The following is a 22,029-nucleotide window of genomic DNA, read 5'->3' as shown; positions in this document are numbered from 1 at the left end:
GTTGCAGACCCCATCCCATGGTAAAGGCTATCAATGGGCTGAGGTCATGCCAGGCAGAATCACTATTTTAAATAGGCTGAGCTGAGCAGTTCAAAATTAAATTTTGAGCCACCCTAGTTGGACCCGTTGACAACCCCACCCATGGTGGGAGGGGTGTAGATTGCGTCCTACCCCCGCCCTGCTCTAGCCATGAATGGGCAGTTCTGTAGGTGGGTCCACCGTGATGTATTTGTTTAACCATATTGTCCATTTCTTCTCTTAAATCATTTCCAGTTGTGTACAAAAATAGGCGAATCCAATGCTTAAGTAGACCACACCAAATAATAAGTTGGGTTGCATTAAATGCCCAAAGCATTCATAAGTTATATTAAACGCAAGAGTCATCTATGATGCTGTCCACTTGAGTGTTGGATCTGCCTTAGTTTTATGCTTTGCCTTAAAATGATTTGAGACGAGAGATGGATGACATAGATAAACAGATACAGCATGGTGGGCTCACCTACAAAGCTGGTTGTTCGTGTCTAGAGAGGGGGTATGACGCAGTCCACATTGCGGTGAGAGTTATTTATATTCACATCTTATGAGGCTTGACGTATGTGGGTTCACAACTTGCTTAGGTTTGATGGGAGTTATTATATTCGCAGCTTATGAGGCTTGATGTATTTGGGTTCACAACTTGTTTAGGCTTGATAGGAGTTATTATATTCACAGCTTATGAGGCTTGATGTACGTGAGATCACAGCTTGTGTAGGTTCGTTAGGAGTTATTATATTCACAGCTTATGAGGCCTGATGTATGTGGGTTCACAACTTATTTAGGTTTGATATGTTATCTCATAATTAAATTATGGAAGCTATTTTCACCAAGATGTTATTTAATAAAATAACAGATATGCTTTGAAAATTAATTTAAGTATTGCAAATTGAAAGTATTGAATTATAATTTTAAAATAATTTAAAAGATATTTGTAGATAAAATTGAAAGGAAATTTTCATGTATGGTCACTTTCAGCATTCAACCCTCAATATCATGTGGAGGGCATGAAGTTGAGATTAGGCCCATTTTCAGTACAAATATATGAATGAATGAAAGTGATTGAAAATATTAAATTCCAATGATAGTAATTGAAAAATAACTTTTATCAAATAACCCGGGGTATTGAGTGGCGTGAAATTGCTTTTTTTGCAATAAATGCGCTCGCAGGTGGATTGTGTCTCATTAATGCCATAGGAGTGGGCCTTTTCACTTTAGTCTTTGGATTATATAAGATGTACGGCTTAAATATATGTTTTGGTTCGTATAGTGTCTGGCATGCCAAACAGGGTCGGTGATCTGATCCCAATCCCATGTATCTCAAGACAATCGATGACAACACCATCATTACATTTAAATCCCATCCAATCCACCCTAATCCTTCAAATTTGCCTGGGACGTGTTTGGTTCGAAGGATTAGAAGGGATGAGAAGGTTTAATACCGGGATTGGCCGGGCGCGCCAAACAGACTGGATATAGCAATCCAGGGATATATCAATCCCATGGCGTGAAATTGCTTTTTTTGCAATAAATGCGCTCGCAGGTGGATTGTGTCTCATTAATGCCATAGGAGTGGGCCTTTTCACTTTAGTCTTTGGATTATATAAGATGTACGGCTTAAATATATGTTTTGGTTCGTATAGTGTTTCATTGTACATAGAAAACTATAGTCAATATCAAAAATCGCGTTTGAAAACTATAGTGAGAAGTAAGGTGGGGCCCACCTTAATGTTGGTGAGTAATCCATCTCGTCCATCCATTTTGTGAGATCATTTTAGGACACGCTGCAAAAGTTAGGCAGATTCAAAACCCATGTGGGTCATACAGGAGGAAAGAGTGGGGAAAGAATTTTCTAGCGTTGAAACCTTCCTGAGCTCCACCTCGATGTTTATATGTCATCCCAATTGTTTATAAGTTTATTCCTGTCAGGATGAACTGACAACATAGATAATTTTATTTTGATATAAAACTTTTGTAGTCATATGAATGTTTTAATGCTGGTCACTCAATCTCTAATATTTTTTGTTGTGTGGCCTACGTGAGTTTCAAATTGACCTCATTTTTTGTTGCATATACGAAAATGATCTTGTACAATAGATGGATGGGATGAATTTCTCACAAATATCAAGGTGGGCCTTATCTCTCTTTCCAACGTAAGAACTTCCTAACTCATGCTTTTAGGAGGAAATCTCATGGATTCCATAAATCATAGTTGAGTTGTGGAAAGCCATCCTTACTCCATGCCTAGGATCCAATGTTAAAAACGTATGATGAATCAAACATGGATAATTTTTCAAATCAAAGAATTTAAAGTCACATCCCACTTAATTACATATAATTCCATGCGCCAAAAGCCCTTAAGTTAGCATCTCAGAATTCTATTATTGAACAACCTTAATCTCTTATTGGTGCATGCTTGTTTTTTAAAAGTAGACAATGATGCACCAAATGCCCTTAAGTTAATGTCTCAGAATTCTATTATTGGGCAATCTTAGGGGTCGTTTGGCACCTTGGATTGGAGGGGATTGGAGGGGATTAGAGGGGGTTTCAAATCCCCTTGGTTGTTTGGTAGCATAAAGCAACTGGGGATTGTCAATCCAAGGGGTTCCCAATCCCCTCTTTGAGGCAACGTAAGAACTTCCTAACTCATGCTTTTAGGAGGAAATCTCATGGATTCCATAAATCATAGTTGAGTTGTGGAAAGCCATCCTTACTCCATGCCTAGGATCCAATGTTAAAAACGTATGATGAATCAAACATGGATAATTTTTCAAATCAAAGAATTTAAAGTCACAACCATAGTGTCAAAAATTATATATCTCACTAATTGGGAATATTAAAGTTGATTTAGTAATTAAATTCAAACCCCCGTAAATATACCATGTATAGGTATTTTTGAATTAAAGTTGATTCACACTTCAATCCAGGGGGTTGCGAATCCAGGGGGTTCCAAATCCACGCTCCCAAACAGGCCCTTAATCTCTTATTAGTGTATGCTTGTTTTTTAAAAGCGGACAATGGCATGATTTTTTATTTGAATTGTTCAAATAATGTCCACCAATCCTATGGTAAAATAGTTAAATAAGTGTAATTTTTTTGTCCATGTTGCATCTAAATAAGAAACCATGATGTAGACTTTATTTTTGAATTACTTGTAAACCGTGTGCCATGTTTTAAGTAGTTTATAAGCACCTGAGTATCATCTCCACACTCTGCCAGAGTAACAAAGTTTTATTTCCTTTTCAAATTGTTGACACAGTCTCGACCAACCCTTATGACGAACCGGAGACAAGCGCAATAAAGTCTCCTTCCCAGAAAATGTAGAGAAAATGATAGCTGTCCTGAAAAGGCGGCATGACTTGGGCGCCACCATAAGCTACGGTGGCTTCACACAAAAGCGGTCCCAGATGATGATAATGTATTGATGACATCCAACCCGTCCATCATATGAACTCAGTCCTTTCCAAAGACACAGGTGAGCTTATCTGCAATCCAGGCCAGTCAGACCTTCATATGGCCTGAATAAATTGATCAGGCCCAAAATCAGGCTGTTTTGAAACTAGAGAGCCCTGGCCCAAATCAAGGGTGAGCATTCCCTCACATCTTGTTTCCTATGTTTTGGCCTATTTGAGTGGTTGATCAGACCAAAATTTTGATATCTGGATCTACCGTAAGATCACCTATCTGATGGACGGGTTAGATGTCCTGCATACATAACGTGGGACCCACATCTGTCCAGTACAAACATAGGTTCACAGTGGTACTGGCAAGATGTGGGCCCCATGTGATGTATGAAGTCCATCCAACCCATCCATAAGATGCATCACCTCCTATTACTGTTGGGTACCAAAAATCAGCCTGATCCAATACTCAAGTGGGCTACAACAAAGGGAACAATGTGAAAGGGGGGCACCCACCCTTGATTTACACAGGAGCCACACGAATTTCAAAACAGATCTATTTTCGGCCTCACCCTTCATCCGGACGAGATGAAGGATTTGAATGGTGTGGATTTATATACACAACAAAGTGAGCCCTCCACTCCTATGAAGGGTGTTCGTTTCATCCCACCTTGTATGGCCCACTTGCTCAACTGATCAGCCTGGTTTTAGACTTTCAACTGTAATATACATTGAATGCATGTGATGGACGGGTTGGATTTCATGCTTGCATTCCGAAGGCCCACATCTGTCCGGTACCACTGTAGCTTACGGGTCCTGGGACCAATGCAGCGGACATCCTTTCACAATAGGTTCTTTGTTGCTCCGTACCTCTTCTACCCAACAAGCGATGATCTGCGCCGCTCATCGAAAAAATCCCGGCATTAGTGGGCCACATCACAAAGTGTCCATACAAAGGCGATTAGAAAGAAAGGTCGATCTTTCAACACACGCGTCTGTAAAAGTTTTCAACCGTCCTTTCAAAATTTCAACCATCCCAACAGAAAGTCTAACCAATCATTAAATATCTCCCATCGTGCGGCCCACCTAATCACCCACGTGTGAAGACAAAGAGGTTTACAGGCCGCAGTAGTCCAAAGCCGACGTAGCCGGCAGCCGGACCCACCCCCTGCCGCCTTCATGTGATCGCCTTCTTAAAACTAGTATAGATACCCTGACGGAGAATTAGCATCCATAGTCAAGTACGGATTCATTGACCGTACAAAATAAAATACACGTCAATCTAAACCGTCCAAATTGTGGGTCCATTTCCTTTCAATTCAAAGATTTTTTTCCCCCAAGTGAAAGGAATTCTTCTATTGAATTTGGCTGCTGGAATTTTTTAACACCAACCATTCATTTGATGACCATCTATCTCATAGTTCGAATTTTTCATAAATAATTATTTTACTGTTTTAAGAATATTAGTAAAGAATACACAATTTCTACGGTTTGGATTTATGTAAATCATGCCACGTGTACAATTCAAGTATGCATGTGTAAAAACATCCGTGCTCTTCCAGTTATAATAATGGCGTTTTATTTACTGACGGAAACTGATCTTTCACGAGCCGTCGCACGAATGGCCGACTCTCTGCAGAAGATTTCCGGTCGAATCCTCTGCTCTTCTATCCCTCTTTCCCTTTCCCCAGGAAAACGATCCTCCCAAGCTCGAAGTAGCTCACTTTCCATCTTCAAATAAAGCGGGAAAACCCTTCGTTCGATCTCCGATCTCTTCGATTGCATCTCCGGTTCAGGTATTTGACTGCGATTTTTCAATTGAAGCCGAAGATCTTTCTAGAGAAAAGTCTCGGGTTTCTTTGAATCCGTCTTCTTTCTAGGGTTTTGACCGCGAAATCTCTATGGTGTGACGATTTTCAAACCTGACGGTTGGAGGTGCGGATCCTTGACGAGGATCTCCGAAAATCGTTGAAATAAGAAGAGGATTTGGATCTGTTTGAATATTTATTCGATTCGGGTTTGACCGTAAAATCTCGTTTGAATCTGGAGAATTCTTTGAAAGTTTTGATCGGACGGTTAAATCGTAGTCTTTGATGTGTATTTCCGTGTAGCTATTGTACGAAGACCTCGTGCAGCGCTGGATTCGTCATCGAGTTGTGAAATTTTAAGGTAAGATTCGCTCGGACACAAAGGTGTTCGACAAAATGCTGCTGCTTTGGCTGTGAAAATTTTACCTTGTCAAAGTGACATGGAAGCGAGAATTCAGCGTCTTTTGTGCTGAGGAGTCCTGAATCTGATAGTGGATTTCATGAGGATTTTCAGTTTTTCTTTGGTTGCAGCTGTCGTCTGAGACTTTAGTTGAAGAAAGAGGTTTTTGGTTTGGTTTTTTATCTGTCTGAGAAATGGCTGAAACCGCTGAAGGAAGAAATTGGCAGGAGACATTAAGAAGGATGCTCCCTGCAGGAACTCCTCTGCCGGAGACGGAAGACAGTCTCGAATACTCGATTGCTATGGAGTATGAGGGCCCGCTGCCCTCTTACGAAGTCCCTAGAGTTGAACCTGTCCCCAGGGCCAACCAGTCAATCCCAACAGCGGCTATTGCAGAACCACTCTCCGACTCACAAAGATTGTCGGTTGGTGCTGACCCTCCTGTAATTGAACCTATCCCTTTGCCCATCTCTCGTATTGCCGGTGTTACAGACTCTCCCACTCAAAGCCCTAGGATGTCAGGAAGCTCAGAATCTGTCGTGTCTGTCTTGCAGAACCCTGACTTTTCAGCTTCGCCTTCGGGTTCTGCGGTTTCTGGTGGTAGTCCTCCAAGCAGCCCACCCAAGCAAGCAGTGAATGAAGTAAAGAGAGCTACGGTTGTCACTTTCGAGGGTGTGGATAAATCTTCAAGGAAAGAGGTTGAGGATGATACACCAATTTTCCCTGAATATTGTTCGATCCCGAAGAAGAAGAAGATAAAGGTTTGTTTTAGGTGTAGGAAGGGTAAGTGGGAAACCAAAGAATCCTGCCTGGTTTGTGATGCCCGGTATTGCAGCAATTGTGTGCTTAGGGCTATGGGCTCAATGCCCGAAGGGCGCAAATGTGTTACTTGCATAGGTCAGCCTATAGACGAATCAAAACGGTTAAAATTGGGCAAGTGTTCAAGGATATTATCCCGCCTGCTTAGTCCTTTGGAAGTCAGGCAAATCATGAAGGCAGAGAAAGAATGTTCTGCAAATCAGCTTCGACCAGAGCAGTTGATTGTAAACAAAGTACCATTAAGACCAGAAGAATTGGCAGAATTGCTCAGTTGCTCACTACCTCCACGGAAATTGAAGCCTGGGAGGTATTGGTATGACAAGGAATCTGGTCTCTGGGGAAAGGTAAGTGCTTCTACAATCTCGCATCTTCAGTTGTGTCATTTATTCTCTGATTTTTGGTATCTGAGGGCTCATCTCTCCGCAATCATGGTAACCGTTCAATGCTATTTTTTTTTCTCATTGCTCACTGATTTGACAGGAGGGAGAAAAACCAGATAGAGTCATCAGTTCAAACATGAATTTTTCTGGGAAGCTTAGAGCTGATGCAAGCAACGGAAATACGGAAGTTTTCATCAATGGCCGGGAAATTACAAAGATCGAACTGAGAGTGCTAAAGGTAATGTAACCTTAGTTCTTTTGCTTTTATCTATTTAAAATGCATCTTTGCGTGTTTTACATGATATCATTTCGCTTTCACTTGACGGAGGTTGTATATGAGTTGTTCATGAACCATTACCCTTTGCAGTTCTTTCTAGGATATGTATATGAGTTTTGGAGGGATGGAGGGAGGGATTGTATATGAGTTTTGAAGAACCATTACCCTTTGCAGTTCTTTCTAGGATTTGTATATGAGTTCTGAAGAGCGATTGCCCTAACTGGTTAGCTCTTGTATATAACTTGCCATTGTTCTTGAAAAGTGATGACAATCCATGCAGTCTGTTTGGGCATGGTTGGTTTTCCAATTTCCTGTGTAATGCAAAGTAAATGAGCCATCATGATGATTTCAAGGTGTTTTTAAAACAAGAATTATGGCTCGTAAATCGAGAGTCAAATGCACTTGTAAAGGAAATTGTAATCATTACATTTTTACATTATAAAACTAACATTTTTACAATGATTTTTGGGTGAAATAAAAGCAAACTCATCATTGCAGTCAAATGTAGGTGATGTCACTGTACAATTATAGGAGTAGGTAATCATTACCCATTTCCAAACCATTTATTGTTGTAATTGAGAAACCAAAAAAGCCCTTAGTGTCCATCTATTGAGTTCCTTTTCAAGTCAATTTCAAGAATATTTGGAACCCTTAATTGCCCAAGCTTTGCATTCCTTTTCCAGTTCACATTATTTTGATCTTGTTTCCTAACATTCAGTGTTTTCTTTATCATTCATCATCATCTAATCCTTATCCTAATCAATCGGGGTTTGCTACATGAATCTTGTCCCACCATTCCAGTCTATCAAGGGCTAGATCTTCAGTTAGACCATTGGTCATTAAGTATTTTCTCACTACCTCCATCCATGTTCTTTTGGGCCTTCCCCATGTCCTTTTAGAGCCTTCAACATGTACTAACTCACTCCGTCTAGCCAACGCGGATCTTGGTCTCTATTGCACATGATCAAACGATCTAAGTTTGTTTTCCCTCATCTTATTAACTATTGAGAAGTAGCATGAATAGGTAATATGATGAGGGAAAGTACACTTAGATGGTTTGATCATGTGCAATGGAGAGCAAAAACTGCCTTAGTTAGGAGGAATGGGTTGGTACAAGTGCTCTAAAAGGGCAATGGAGAAGGCCCAAAAGGATGTGAGTTTTGTTGATCATTGAAAAATTATTTTCTAGAAAACCCTCAGCAATAATTGGATTACTTGTGTGGATCAAGGTATTCAATAATGGTAATGTTGGCCGCTGAACGGTTACTTTATGACCCCTGTAACAGTTGTTACGGCCCCACACAATTGATTTTTTAAAGAATAAATGTGAAAAATATTAGTTTTTTTTTTTTTTTTTTAATAACATTTAGGGGATTCTAAATATGTATTTTTTTTCTGGTTTTTGAACATGTATTTGCTGATGTAACGGGCCATTCTTGGGTAAGAACGCTGCCTTAGGCTGCCTAATGATATTATACCCTAAGAGGCTTAAATTGACTTCGAAACTCATATATTAAATTTTCTAATGATGAGACAATTATATGTTTATATTATATTTATATAACCATTTTACCACAAACAACCATAATATAGTTGTTAGGTCATAATGCATGAATTATGAAGTGAACTCATAAGTGATAACGTGATGTCAAATACAAATGCAAAAATATTACTCATCATGTCACCCACTGGAAAGAAATTTGTATTGCTTGTGGATGCTTAACTTCAATGTCATTGCTGTCTGGCTGTGGAATGGATGCCGCATATTCATAATAACCAAAGCAAAAAACCATGTCCATGAAAGCCAAGAATGATTGATCACGGCGTTGCTGCCATTGAGCATCTATTGGATCGAACACGAATAAGAATAGCCAGTGCTGGAGTACACCCACAATCATAGCCATAGATTTACTAGTAGTGCTCGTATTGTTGAATCTGCGACTTGACTGCGACAAATGACTTGGATTCGGATATGGGGGAATATATATATATATATATATATATATATATATATATATATATATATATATATATATATATCCTACTCCATGTGAAGCACATCCAGGACTAGTCCAACAAGAAAGTGTCCTAAGAGTCTTCCTAAATTGTCCATAGTCATGTCCACATCCATAAGTTGTCTAATATCCTACTAATGTCTCATCTCATCCAACGCCACTGACGCTGGCCTCCCCATGATGCTCCTCCCCTAGTAGATGGTGTCGTGAATCGAATACTAATAAGTCTGGTCTCATCTACTCCCATAAGCAAGATATTCCGTAACGGTAACGATGGTTGTAATGGCCACCACCATTACCCTGATGATATGGGGTGAAACGGCCCTTACGAGGGTCATAATGGCCGTTACACTCTCTCTCTCTCTCTCTCTCTCTCTCTCTCTCTCTCTTTATTATTGGAAAAAAAAAATTCGAAAAAACCTGTAACGGGCCATTACGAGGGCTGTAAGGGCCTTTACATGTCATTTTTTCCGTAACGGCCATCACATCATTCCCCTCAAGAAACTAAAAAATAATAAATAAATAAATAAAACTATCACCATCATTCCAAAAATGACCCAAAATTACAGAAAATACAAAAAATACCAAAAAAGATTTTTAAAAAACATTGATTCAGTGCATGCCTATGTAGATCGAAACTCAATACATGTATTTGAATTATCTACACTAAATATTTTACAAAAAAAATTATTTTTTTGAAATTGCTGGAAATTATATAAAAACTAGAAAAAATGCACAAAAAATGAAAAATTATACAAACGTGGCCAAATTGAACACAAATCTAGCAAGATTTTTTTTAAAGAGTAGAATCTAGCAAGATTTGGTGGGTTTGGTACAATGTTGAATCAATAAATTTGCAAAAAAAAGAAAAAGAAAAGAAAAGAATTTTGACCTATTTTTTTATTTTCCCCAAATTCGGCCTTTGATTCTTCAAAAATGGCTTAAATCTTCTGTTTTAATCTTAAAGGATTGCATGAATCTAGTAAAAAATGGGTTTAAATAGTCCCATGAAGCAAAAATGTCAAAAAATGAGGAGAAATGGGTGAAAATTGAAAAACAGCCCCCAAAAGTGGACTATATATGCATAACGGTCTGAGGCCATTACAGGACATCATATCAGACCGTTACGGCGCTATGGGCCGATTGCGGTCTAAAATTTCTGACACGGGGTATTGCTAACCGTATCGATTCTATTACATAACGGCCATAATGTAACTATCTTTTAATAACTTGGTGTGGATGGGTTTATTGATAGCATTTTAAAACTGCTTGATAACTTGTTGCGTGGTTTATTTTCTGCTTATGTCAAGTATTGCGAGGGAGTTGGACTACCGCAACTTGGCATCTTTACTTAATCTACTTTAAATTTGTAGTCTTTAACGAGCTAATATTACAGATGCATATATTGTTTTCAGATAGCAAACGTGCAATGTCCACGGGATACACATTTCTGGGTCTATGATGATGGAAGCTATGAAGAAGAAGGTCAGAATAATATCAAAGGAAACATCTGGGAAAAGGTACATGTGGCTATTGTAAAATAATGAGTTTTAATACCATTAAAGGATATAATATCACACCTCATTTATTAATAGATCTCTGCAAATAATTGTGTGTAAAACAGTTGTGTGCTCTTTGCTAGGCAGGCATCAACTCGGCTAGTGTGTTCCTTGTTGTCGCTGCCTGTGCCCCATCCGAACTCTCATCAGACAAGGGATGAGCCAATCCATCATTCTGGCAGAACTGTCCCCGAGTATCTAGAGCACAAAAGAGTTCAGAAGCTTCTACTACTTGGACTTCCGGGCTCTGGAACCAGCACTATTTTCAAGCAGGTATGATCATGTTGTCTCCCGGTGTGTTTTGCTTATTTAGATGCGACACGGGTCTTAAGATTTCCATCAAATGGTGTGGTTGTTGCCTGCAAAATGGTTCCATCAAATGGCAGACAGGTGAAGAAAGTTGGTTTCCTTTAAAATTAAATGGTTTTGAGGAATTTCATAGCTATATAATTTACTCTTTATTCACATGTCAGTCTGATGGTCCAGAGGAATGCAATCATTGATTTCATGGAAAATATATGCCTTCAGTATCTATCAAGCGATTTCTGTGCATTACGGAGTTTATATGCAAAGTGGATGGTCATTTATTTCATCCTGCTTACTCAAAAAAAAAATAACTATAAAAAAACCTGCTTACTCCCCCCACCCTACTCTGTGCGAACACGAGTGCGTTCTGCATGCATGCACTTCATCATTGCCATAGCCTTGTTCCAGCTATTTCGGATTAGCTTCTTATGATTGCATTGCAATATTCAACCACCGGCTGCCAACAGCCTACTGACCTCAACCTTCCTTACCTGGCTTGGGGGACCAGCTCTTGCATTGATACCAAACGGAGTTAACAGGCGGATGAATCTGATTCTACTAGAAGTACCTCTCTAGAATTTCTAGTAGAAGCTACTCATCAACTGTAGTTTCATTGGTATCTTAGACATGAATGGTATGATTCTTAACCCAAGGATAAGCATAATACCATCCTGTCTGCGGTTCATACAAGTGGGTTCCCATGTTTTGGTGAAGCAGACTGCTGACCCGATCAAACCTGCAGTGGATAGACCTTGCTCCAAAAATCTCCCCAATGTAACCTAATCCATCCATGGTGGGGTTCGATCCACTGCAGGTTTGATCAGGTCAGTAATCTAATTTTCATTCTGGGACTTGTGCTCTGTGGCATTGCTTGGCAACTCCACTCCACAACCCTACTTTTTTGCTTGCTCTCTTTCAGATATACATTTAACAGTTGGGCCCAGAGTAAGTATTTTGTCGGACGGTGTTGGCTTGCAATATTTATCGACGTGAGCCTCCCCAATGTAACCTAATCCATCCATGGTGGGGTTCGATCCACTGCAGGTTTGATCAGGTCAGTAATCTAATTTTCATTCTGGGACTTGTGCTCTGTGGCATTGCTTGGCAACTCCACTCCACAACCCTACTTTTTTGCTTGCTCTCTTTCAGATATACATTTAACAGTTGGGCCCAGAGTAAGTATTTTGTCGGACGGTGTTGGCTTGTAATATTTATCGACGTGAGCCTCTGCCATGGCCAGTTTCAAAGAACCATTGTAGAGAGGAAGTCAATTTTTGGTGGCAGCCAATCATAAACAGTTGAAAGGCAACACAATTTTATTAAAGAAGGGTGGCGAAGACGAGGAATCAACACCCCCAAAAGCTAAAAAAATGCAGACCAAACAAGAATCAAAATACGAAGGGGAACAAGCAAAAAAAATGCTTGAGTGTCGATGCCCAAGCAACCACATTTAACTTGGCCTTCCTGAACTGCTCATTGACGTGACATTCACAGTTACAAAAACACCTGTTATTCCACTCCAGCCCAAATCAACAACAAGCCATGAGAAGAGAGCCTGCACAGAAGTATCCCTTGTCGACAAATGCTGCTTCCATGCCAAGCCAGGAGACAAAGGGCAGCCAGAGAAGGCACTTTGCAGCTACATTGAAATAGATCGAAGAATCATCCCAGAACTGCCCTGCCAAATATGCAATCAATAATAAGTGGTCCACCTTTTTAGCATTCCAAAGGCACATGATGCACACATTTGCGATAGTAACGTGTGTTTTCTGAATATGGCCAACTGCGAGCGCCTTGTGTTTTGCCTACAGATCAACCAAAAGCAATGACTCTGTGCGGACCATTATAAGACCACAGAAATTTCGTGTAAAAAGATTTTGCAGTAAATCTCCTTGACCTCTCAAATGTCCACACCCAAGTATCCCTTTCATGGAAAGGGGACCCTGCAATGGATCAGTGAGTAAACTCAGTAATCCATCCAATTCTTCATTGGACAAATTCCCACAGCAAGGAGGTGCCCAAACCACTTGCCTCCAAGGATGGAGAAACATCCAGGGACAGCAACCTCCCTATCGATAGCAACACAGGCCAATCTAGGATAAATCTCACAAAGGGGGTGCTCAAAACACCAGATATCCTCCCTAAAACGGATACGAGTACCATTCCCAACACTGAACAAGATCATAAAACATTTGCCAATAAAAAATACATGCTTTCATTTTTTTTTTTCGTTTTGCTTTTCTTTCAATTTGGCTTTTATGTACAATTTGTCTGTGTTGTCATGACAATACCTTTTTATGCTGGTTTTGTGGCATCAACCAGGCCAAGTTTCTGTATGAGAACCCATTCACAGAGGAAGAACTTCAGAATATTAAGCTAATGATTCAAAGCAATATATACAAGTATCTTAGCATTTTGCTCGAGGGACGAGAGCACTTTGAGGAGGAAGCTTTGTCTTGTTTGAAAGAAATTGGTCCACATGATCAAACCCCTGCATCAGGTACATTCGGCTTTGGACTGTTTTCTGGAGGTGCTGCTCTCTTTGGTCTATTGTTTCAGGTCTAACCAAGTTGATATTTACTTTTCTAGCAACTGTTACATGTTACTTTTCTCTGTTCAAAGTAAAAATTTGACACTCCTATTACCGCACTCACATGACAGCCTGGTCTCTCGTCTACTGATATTGACAAATGTCATGCAAATTGATTTATATGGTGAGAATGTTGATTTAAGTTTATTTTGTAAAATTTTGAAAGGGATCATTCATATTTAAAATAATAATAATAATAATTAAAAAAAAGTGACTTTTTGCATGTGGCATAAAATTTCATGATGCTTTTGTAGATGTACAAATGAAGGAGCTTCTTAACGCATAGCTGCTTCAACAAGATTGCATTGTTTTAAATCTCCATGTATTTTCTTGTGACTGAAAATGCAAGCATCAAACTGCTGTTCCTTCCAATCTCAAGTTTAGCATTCATGCATTTAAGTGCATGTATGAACAGCTGTGATGGAGAAGTGGAGATGAGAGTTTGGTTGGAGTGATATTAGATTCTAGGAAGATTTTTTATTTTATTTTTAATCAGCAAATAAAGGTTTTATTAGGAGACCTGGGGATCAAGATACAAAAAGACCCTCAAACAGGCCGATCAAAAAAGGTCGGCAAAGCTACTCGAAGAACAGGAGATGATACCTGCACCTTCGGCCCAAGAACAAACAAGCTGTTTGACTCTGAGAATGACTTCAGGGACTGGGGCACTAATTCCATTGAACATGTGGTTGTTATGTTCCTTCCAAATTGCCCATAAATTCTAGGAAGATTACAAGGCATTTTTGTATGTAGGTGTTAACCTTATGGGTGATTGGCAAGAAGTTCCTTTGCTATGGACCCCTGGGTTCAATTCAAGTACCAATTTCTAGAATCCATAATCCTAATCATAAGTTAAAAGTCAAGAATTCACCTAACTTGTGTCAAACTCAAACCTGATTGATTCTATTGGGGTATTATTAAGTTTCAAATATTATATATTCAGTAATTTTATACAGTTGATCCTGTAAATGGCATGATTCTTCTTGTGGGTAGACCAGGAAAACTGATAGATAGCATGCCAAATGCCCATTTCTCGGAGCACACTTCCCATATAACAGAGGTTATATTGTTGTTTAGTCATCCTAGTCAGAAATGTATGTTGTTATGGCAGTTAGTCTGTAAAACCTTTATAAATTTCAATGCTATGAAGTTTTAACTTCAAAGCTCACCTACAAAGTGGCATGCACGTGCACATGATCACAGAGAACTTCACACAGGAAGCAGTAGGATGCACATCACACGCATGACACATGAGGCATCCATTGTCTGCTCTATTTGAATATTCTATGCTCATGGGCATGAAGAAACTTATGCGGTCATGGGCTTTATGGCGTCCATTCTTGCTGCTTACCAGTTTCACATGTGCAATACTGGGTAGTTTGAAAGCCACTTTCATTGAGACATGTACATACATATTCTCACATAAAGAATTTTGCATGGCAAGCAGCAGAGAACGCATTACAGGCATGAGGCAGTCACAAATATACCCATCCTCTCACAGTTTCACCCTATATTCATCATGGTGCTAGCAGATGGCTTTGCAGTTCAGACCTCAGCCATATGTCATCCATTCTCTTCATTACAGTCTCTAGCTTTTTTCCCTTTAAAGAAATAAGATGATATTGCTGATTTATAGAACTCGTGATAAGTGCTCCAGTAATTGGTTTTGAGATTTTGTTCAGGTGAAGCAGAAGCTGAAGCTGAAGATGACACTGATGGAAACAGTAAATGTATCTACTCCATCAACCCAAGGTTAAAGCATTTCTCTGATTGGCTTCTAGATATCATAGCCACAGGAGACTTGGAGGCATTCTTCCCTGCAGCAACACGTGAATATGCTCCAATTGTTGAGGAGGTGTGGAGAGATTCCGCAATACAGGAAACATATAAGAGAAGAAATGAGCTCCACTTTCTTCCAGATGTTGCTGATTACTTTCTGAGCCGGGTACCTCTTTAGCCTCATTTTTACTTGATCATTTTTCTTCTCATTCAAAATTACCTATTATAAACATTTTCCTATGAGCCTTCTGTTCTTTTCAGCCCGAGGGATTTGTCCTCATTTTATCCTAGCCGGCTTGTTTAAACCTTTAGATTATTGTTAGTGAGCTAGTAGGTTGTGGTGGCCAATATGATGCTCCTGTAAATAAGCTCTTCCTGTTTCAAACGTTGTGAATTTCTATGAAATTTTTTTCTTTATAAATTAAGGAAGAGGACACGAATGAAGAGGCAGATATCGCCCAATACGAAGAGGACTAAGAAACAAGTACATGCTACTAATTGACAGGAGAGATTTCCCGATTCATGAAGCACCCCTAGGCCCTAGCTATCCTTCTCGAGCAAGCTGTTGCTTCAAGAAGTACGAATAAGCTCCACATCGTGGGAACTATGCTTCTAAATATTTTATAGATTATGCTCACTAATCTCCACTGACAGGTATTCCTCATGAGAAATGGACTGGTTGAGCCCCCTTCTACTGTGACATGACATAGACCCAGTATGCAGAAAGTCCCAAACATTGTTGAGGACGTTTCCGAAAAACTAGGGCTGGGTGGATGAAGTGGATATGTGCGTCTAGAGTATTGTGTGATCATTGCATGCCTATGAAGATTAAGTGAGCATTTTATATGGTAGCTTTTAACTGCCTATGTTATACAGGGCAAAGTTTGAGCAGTTGGAAGGTAGCATGACTAGGGATAGTGCTGCAAGAATGAGGAAGTTGAGATGGATGTGTGGAATGAATAGGTATGATAGAACTAAGAATTAGGTCATCCAAAGCAACCTAAGAGTGGTCCCAAACTCCCAACAAGAGAAAATGATGGAGAACAGATTGAGATTGTTCGTTCATGTGCACCAAAGACTGGAGAAAGATTGGCCAAAAAGGATTCAAAAAGTCAACCCTTGCTTTGGCTTCATTAGACTAGGCTATCTGGTACTCTAAATTGGAATAAACCGTCTTACAACCCACCATCTTTATTACCTGGGTTCATTGTCTTTTCGTTCAGTAATTTTTTCACGGAGTTAAAAATGGAATATATATATATATATATATATATATATATATATATATATATATATATATATATATATATCTCCATCCTATATACATCCATAAAACTGTGCAGCTCCTTTGCCTTTTGAATGTCTCCTAATTTTGATGCTTTGCGGTGAACATGAATAAACATTTTATTAACATAAAAAAGCATAGAATGACTCTATTTGTTGCAATACACTTTTGAATGTGGAAGTAAACTGAATGGAAAGTTATGCCTTACTCTGTTATGTAGAATATGGTGTTGTATCTTTAATAAATATCTATGAAGTCATTCAAACTTGGAGATAGCATTTTAGATGTGTTTGGGCATTGTTTAGATCATCGTTATCATCATCTAAGCCTTATCCCGACTAATTGGGGATTGTTTAAATCAGAGAAGTAATTAGAATGTCGGCCTCTGACAAAACAGAGGTGAGCGCCTTGTTGGTTGGTATAAAGGAACTTGCTCCTGCTTGTGGCACTCACAATTGTAGAGAGCAGTTCTTCTACTGTGATGAAATGGGCCTCATTGATGGATGGCCATTCATGGAGATTGGCTAGATGGGTGGAGGAAGTAAGGGAAATGAAGGGGGCCTCTCTGTATCTTTTCTTCACTCCCTTACGGAGGGAAATGATGTGGGCAATGGTTTGGTGAGGCAAGGTATTTGTCTCCAATCGTTGTTGATTGGGGAATCCCTCATTTCTGTAATTTTCCTCCTTTCTTGACAGACCACCTTCTCAATCCTAAAAAGTAAAAAAAAAAAAAAAAAAACAACAACAACAAGAAATATAAAAGAAAAGAAAGATGATGTAACTAGTTGCAAATGAATGTCAAGTCACAAGTTTGGAGATGTTACCATTTAAGCCCACAAGGGAAAGAAAAGAGTTCCGTCTTTTATCAATCACAAGATTTATTCAGAGTTTGTTTGATGCGAAGTTGGGCCTCGTAGCAATGCCTAAGCCAGTTCCCAGCCCAGTTGAAGGATGGTTGTCTTGTGATACTATGCTAGTTGTTGAGCTTTTGCCACTGAATCATGAGATTTTTTAGCTGATCCCTAATAGCTTGGGACAAGTTCAAAAACATGAAAAGATATGCAACTATGATGCTGAGATCCTTTAAATTTTTGGAGTAGCTGAGTCGGTTGCACGGATGAGGATAAGGGATCCCCCTTTGCCAAGAGACATGAAATCTATTTTCTTTTCTGGAATTTCAAACTCTAGGGACATCGTTTAGTTAGAAATTTAAGTGAACCATGCCACTTGGGCAACAAATTCAACATGTGATATTGTTAGGGAAGTATTTCTACATGATTATACTTATGACCAGTGACCAATCCTTGCTATACTGTATATATAGAATTTTGGTTTTGAGAACCTGTCAAACGTGATCCTAGCTGTACTGATACTGATACCTGTGCTTGGCTATATAGGATACAAGGGAAGAAAAAGAACCATTTTTCCTGGGATTTCAAACTCTTGGGATATTGGTTAGTTAGAAATTTAAGTGGACCATGCCACTTTGGCAACAAATTCAACATGTGATATTGTTAGGGGAGTATTTCAACATGATTATACTTACGACCAGTGACCAATCCTTGCTATACCGTTTATATAGAATTTGGGTTTTGAGGATCTGCCAAGCGTGATCCTAGCTGTACTGATACCCATACCCATGCTTGGGTATATAGGATAAAAGGGAAGAAAAAGAGCATGCAGTTTGATGTGTCAGACTTTGCTTAACAATTGAACTCCTGAACATTTTTTTATCATGGAAAACATGGCCCATTAGCAAATGTCCTTTCTATTACAAACCCACATGCAAGGACATGAAGGAGACGTGCTTTTGGTGGATCTTAAGCTGGACAGTTTTAGCTATGAAAGATATGTTGCAGATGCAGCTAATGGAATCTCTTCTTTTCTCTGAGATAGAAGAAAAATACTTGCGTGAAAAAAAATAAAAATTTACTTGCATGAAATGTTTCTCATTAAAGAAAAACAAATACAGGCTCAAATGCCAGACAAACTATCAAGCTCTTGATTTGATCTGGAAGACAAGCAAGTTTCTCTTCTTCTCTATTCAAATCCATGGTTATGGTTCATCTCCTGAAACTCAAATGGGAAATATCCTCAGGATTTCTTTCACTCGTGTATGGTGGAAATGGGTCAGCTTGACCCAACGTTTCGGTCAACTTGGCCCAATAATAAACAGTTCTTGATTTGTATTTCAAGCAAGTCAGTGAGTCCAAAACATTGCCCTGATTATTAAATGGGTGGGGTCTGCAACATCTCAAAACTGCTCTGCCATTATGACCCTAACCCACCCGAAGCCGTTTTTTAGATAGGTAGGGTTTGGTCCATATGGAAATGGATCTGACCATGAAATACCCATCTAGCAACACCTCTGTTTATGCATATAGTGACAATTGTCCTTACAGCTTTCAGAATTTACACTTCCCACAATAATAATGTATCATGTGGGAAATTTTGGTATTTGGCTTAGCATTTATTTACAAGGTGTTTCATATTTGAATATTTTGTTGTAGTTCTTAGACCCAATTAAACCTGATCGGTTACATATATGGGTTTGTTTTGGATCCCTCTTGGATAATACACAACCCAGACCCGTCCTAGCTTTTAATGGGTTGGGTGTGGATCTGAAACCCAGACCACCAGTTACTAAATTAGCCGGGTCTGGCACTCCCCTCAATCTGACCCAACCGCTTTGCACCATGAGTGACTTTGTCAGTGAGCTGTAATCAGAATCATGAACTCAGGAAACTGGTGACAGATCAGGATGTGTTTGCCTATTCAGTAAATGCAGAGTATAATGTCCACTTCTACCTTTATGGGCTTTTGCAGTTTAGATGCATTGATGCTGAGCAGCCATTTATTTGGGTCTTTCCTTTGTAGGCGGTTGAAGTATCGAGCAACGAGTATGTGCCTTCTGATAGAGACATATTGCATGCAGAAGGGGTCACCCAAGGAAATGGACTGGCATTCATTGAATTCTCCCTCGATGATCGCAGCCCAATGTCAGAAGTCTACACTGACAATCCCGATTGTCCACCCCAGCCTCTTACGAAGTAAATCTTCTCCTCCTTTGCACACTTCTTTCCATTCCTAGTGACAGTAACCTGTTCTGTGGCAAAGAACTTGATTAATCCTTTGCTGTAATTCAATTAATTCTTTTTATTTAGAATATCTTAATTTGTTGGTTTATCTAACAAATATAATCATCCTCACATGGTTATATGAATGTGCGTCATCGCCGTTGTCATCTAATGCGTGCGCACATGAGGAATATTCACATGGAGTTGACTCTACCATAGCCTTTGGTGGAGTTGAGCTCTATGGGCCCCACGTGATGTGTGATCTCATGAGATCCACTCCATGCAGAAGGTGAACCCTCCAATGTTGACCCTGAGCACAAATATCAGGCCAATTCAAAACTCAGGCAGGCCACACCACAGGGAACAGTTTACAGGGGACACCCACCACTGACTGCATGCGGGGCCAGTGCGCTGTGTATATACTTTGATTACCATCTAATCCACTCATCTAATGCATCCACCCAGATAAGGGGAAACCCAAAAGTCAGGCAATTCCAAAAAGCGACTCCAACACAATCACTGATGGGTGTCCCCTCCTAGCATTTTATGCTGGCAGGGTCCACGCAAATTATTTATCTGCCTGATTTTTTGGGATCCTGACCAAACACAAGGGAGTGATTCTGATGGATGGATCAGAGGTGATGCACACATCACGTGGGCCCCACAGAGCTTGACTTGAGTGTGTGTGTGTGTGTGTGTGTGTGTGTGTGTGTGTGAGTGTGTGTTTTTAATGTTGCCATTTTTTATCGGCAGACATTGATCCTCATATATGGTACCGTCTCTGAACCCAAAAGGACATGTATTTGATACCCTAGTCAGGTTCAGATGTGAGTGCACAAGTATCCAACCTGAACGCAAACTTAAATTCATGTTTATATCTGGAGCACTTAATTGCTGCTGATTTGTGTCATATTTGCCCTGACAATTACCTTGATGTTACTGAATTTATATTTGTGTTCTTTTTCCTTTTCAAGATTCCAACTGATCCGGGTGAGTGCCAAGGGGATGAACGAGGGGTGCAAGTGGGTGGAAATGTTTGAGGATGTCCGTGCAGTGATTTTCTGTGTTGCCCTCAGTGACTACGACCAGATATGGGCTTCTGGAAACAGCAGCTCCAGCCTCCAGAACAAGATGATGCAGAGCAAGGAGCTCTTCGAGACCACAGTCCGTCACCCATGCTTCCGCGACACCCCATTCGTGCTCGTACTCAATAAGTATGACCTCTTCGAGGAGAAGATCAACCGTGTGCAATTGAGTACATGCGAATGGTTCGATGACTTCAGCCCTGTCAGGCCGCACCACAACAACCAGTCGTTGGCCCACCAGGCATTCTACTATGTGGCTATGAAGTTCAAGGACCTCTACGCGTCCATCACCGGCAGGAAGCTGTTCGTGTGGCAGGCACGGGCAAGGGAGCGCACAACGATTGATGAGGCTTTTAAGTACATAAGAGAGGTGCTCAAGTGGGATGATCAGAAGGACGAGAATGTCTATGGGGCCCCTGAGGACTCATTTTACAGTACAGATGCGAGCTCTTCGCCTTTCATCAGACAGGAATGATATTCCAGACCAGAGCCTGGGAATGCTCTACTCATCTTCTTGCATGGGCTTGTAACGATTAAGGTATGTTGCCTGCTCATTACAACTGGCTGGTTTGGTTGTATGTATTTGTCAGATGTAATTGGTGGTGTTTGATTTGGACGGGTTTGTTCATGTTCGTGAAGATTATTCTGTCTGCAGTTTGCAGACACCCAATGGTACCAAGCTTTCCAGTTAAATGGAAATTGAATACACGTTGTAGATACAGCAGGAATCATATGATCCAGTCTGAGGATATATAGAGAGTGGAAATCCCAACTGCTAGCATGATGGAGCCAAACTGTGGATGTGCTGAACCACAAAATCTGTGATCGACTGATTGTACAACTGTAACCCTTCGGTTTATGGCTTGCAAATTGATGGTTAACTAAAGAAATAGAGAGTGGTCCACATTCATCCGAAGAAAGTTATAGATTGGATTGGATGATGGGTTCTTTTGGGTCTCCCATTAATGCTGGGACCTTCAGATCAACAACACTCAGGAATCACTGAAACATGGATCCCACTAGTCCCCCATGCCTATCCTAGGGTTTATGGTAGGTGTAGCTGCTCCTATGAGACGGGCTAGAGGGCCACACCGACAGGAAAAAATAAAATTTCGAATCAGGACACCCAACAGACCCAACCCACAATGTCAATCCAAGACTGCTGGCCGTCCAGTTGATCACCACCGGACCTGATATCAGGTTACAATATACAAT

General features: G+C 40.1%; 1 protein-coding gene across 1 annotated transcript; it reads left to right on the top strand.

Moving 5' to 3' along the window:
* The first annotated feature begins 5,032 nt into the window (after positions 1-5,032).
* On the top strand, positions 5,033-21,533 carry LOC131247977 (extra-large guanine nucleotide-binding protein 3). The gene is made up of 8 exons (XM_058247987.1): positions 5,033-6,805; positions 6,942-7,079; positions 10,549-10,653; positions 10,780-10,965; positions 13,321-13,498; positions 15,271-15,533; positions 19,530-19,702; positions 20,704-21,533. The coding sequence occupies exons 1-8, from the start codon at positions 5,837-5,839 to the stop codon at positions 21,287-21,289; spliced, it is 2,598 nt and encodes an 865-aa protein (XP_058103970.1). The 5' UTR covers positions 5,033-5,836; the 3' UTR covers positions 21,290-21,533.
* Positions 21,534-22,029: the final 496 nt, after the last annotated feature.

The sequence above is a fragment of the Magnolia sinica genome, chromosome 6, assembly GCF_029962835.1.
Source record: "Magnolia sinica isolate HGM2019 chromosome 6, MsV1, whole genome shotgun sequence".
NCBI classification, from domain to species: domain Eukaryota; kingdom Viridiplantae; phylum Streptophyta; class Magnoliopsida; order Magnoliales; family Magnoliaceae; genus Magnolia; species Magnolia sinica.
This window is presented reverse-complemented; position numbering and strand designations above follow the sequence as displayed.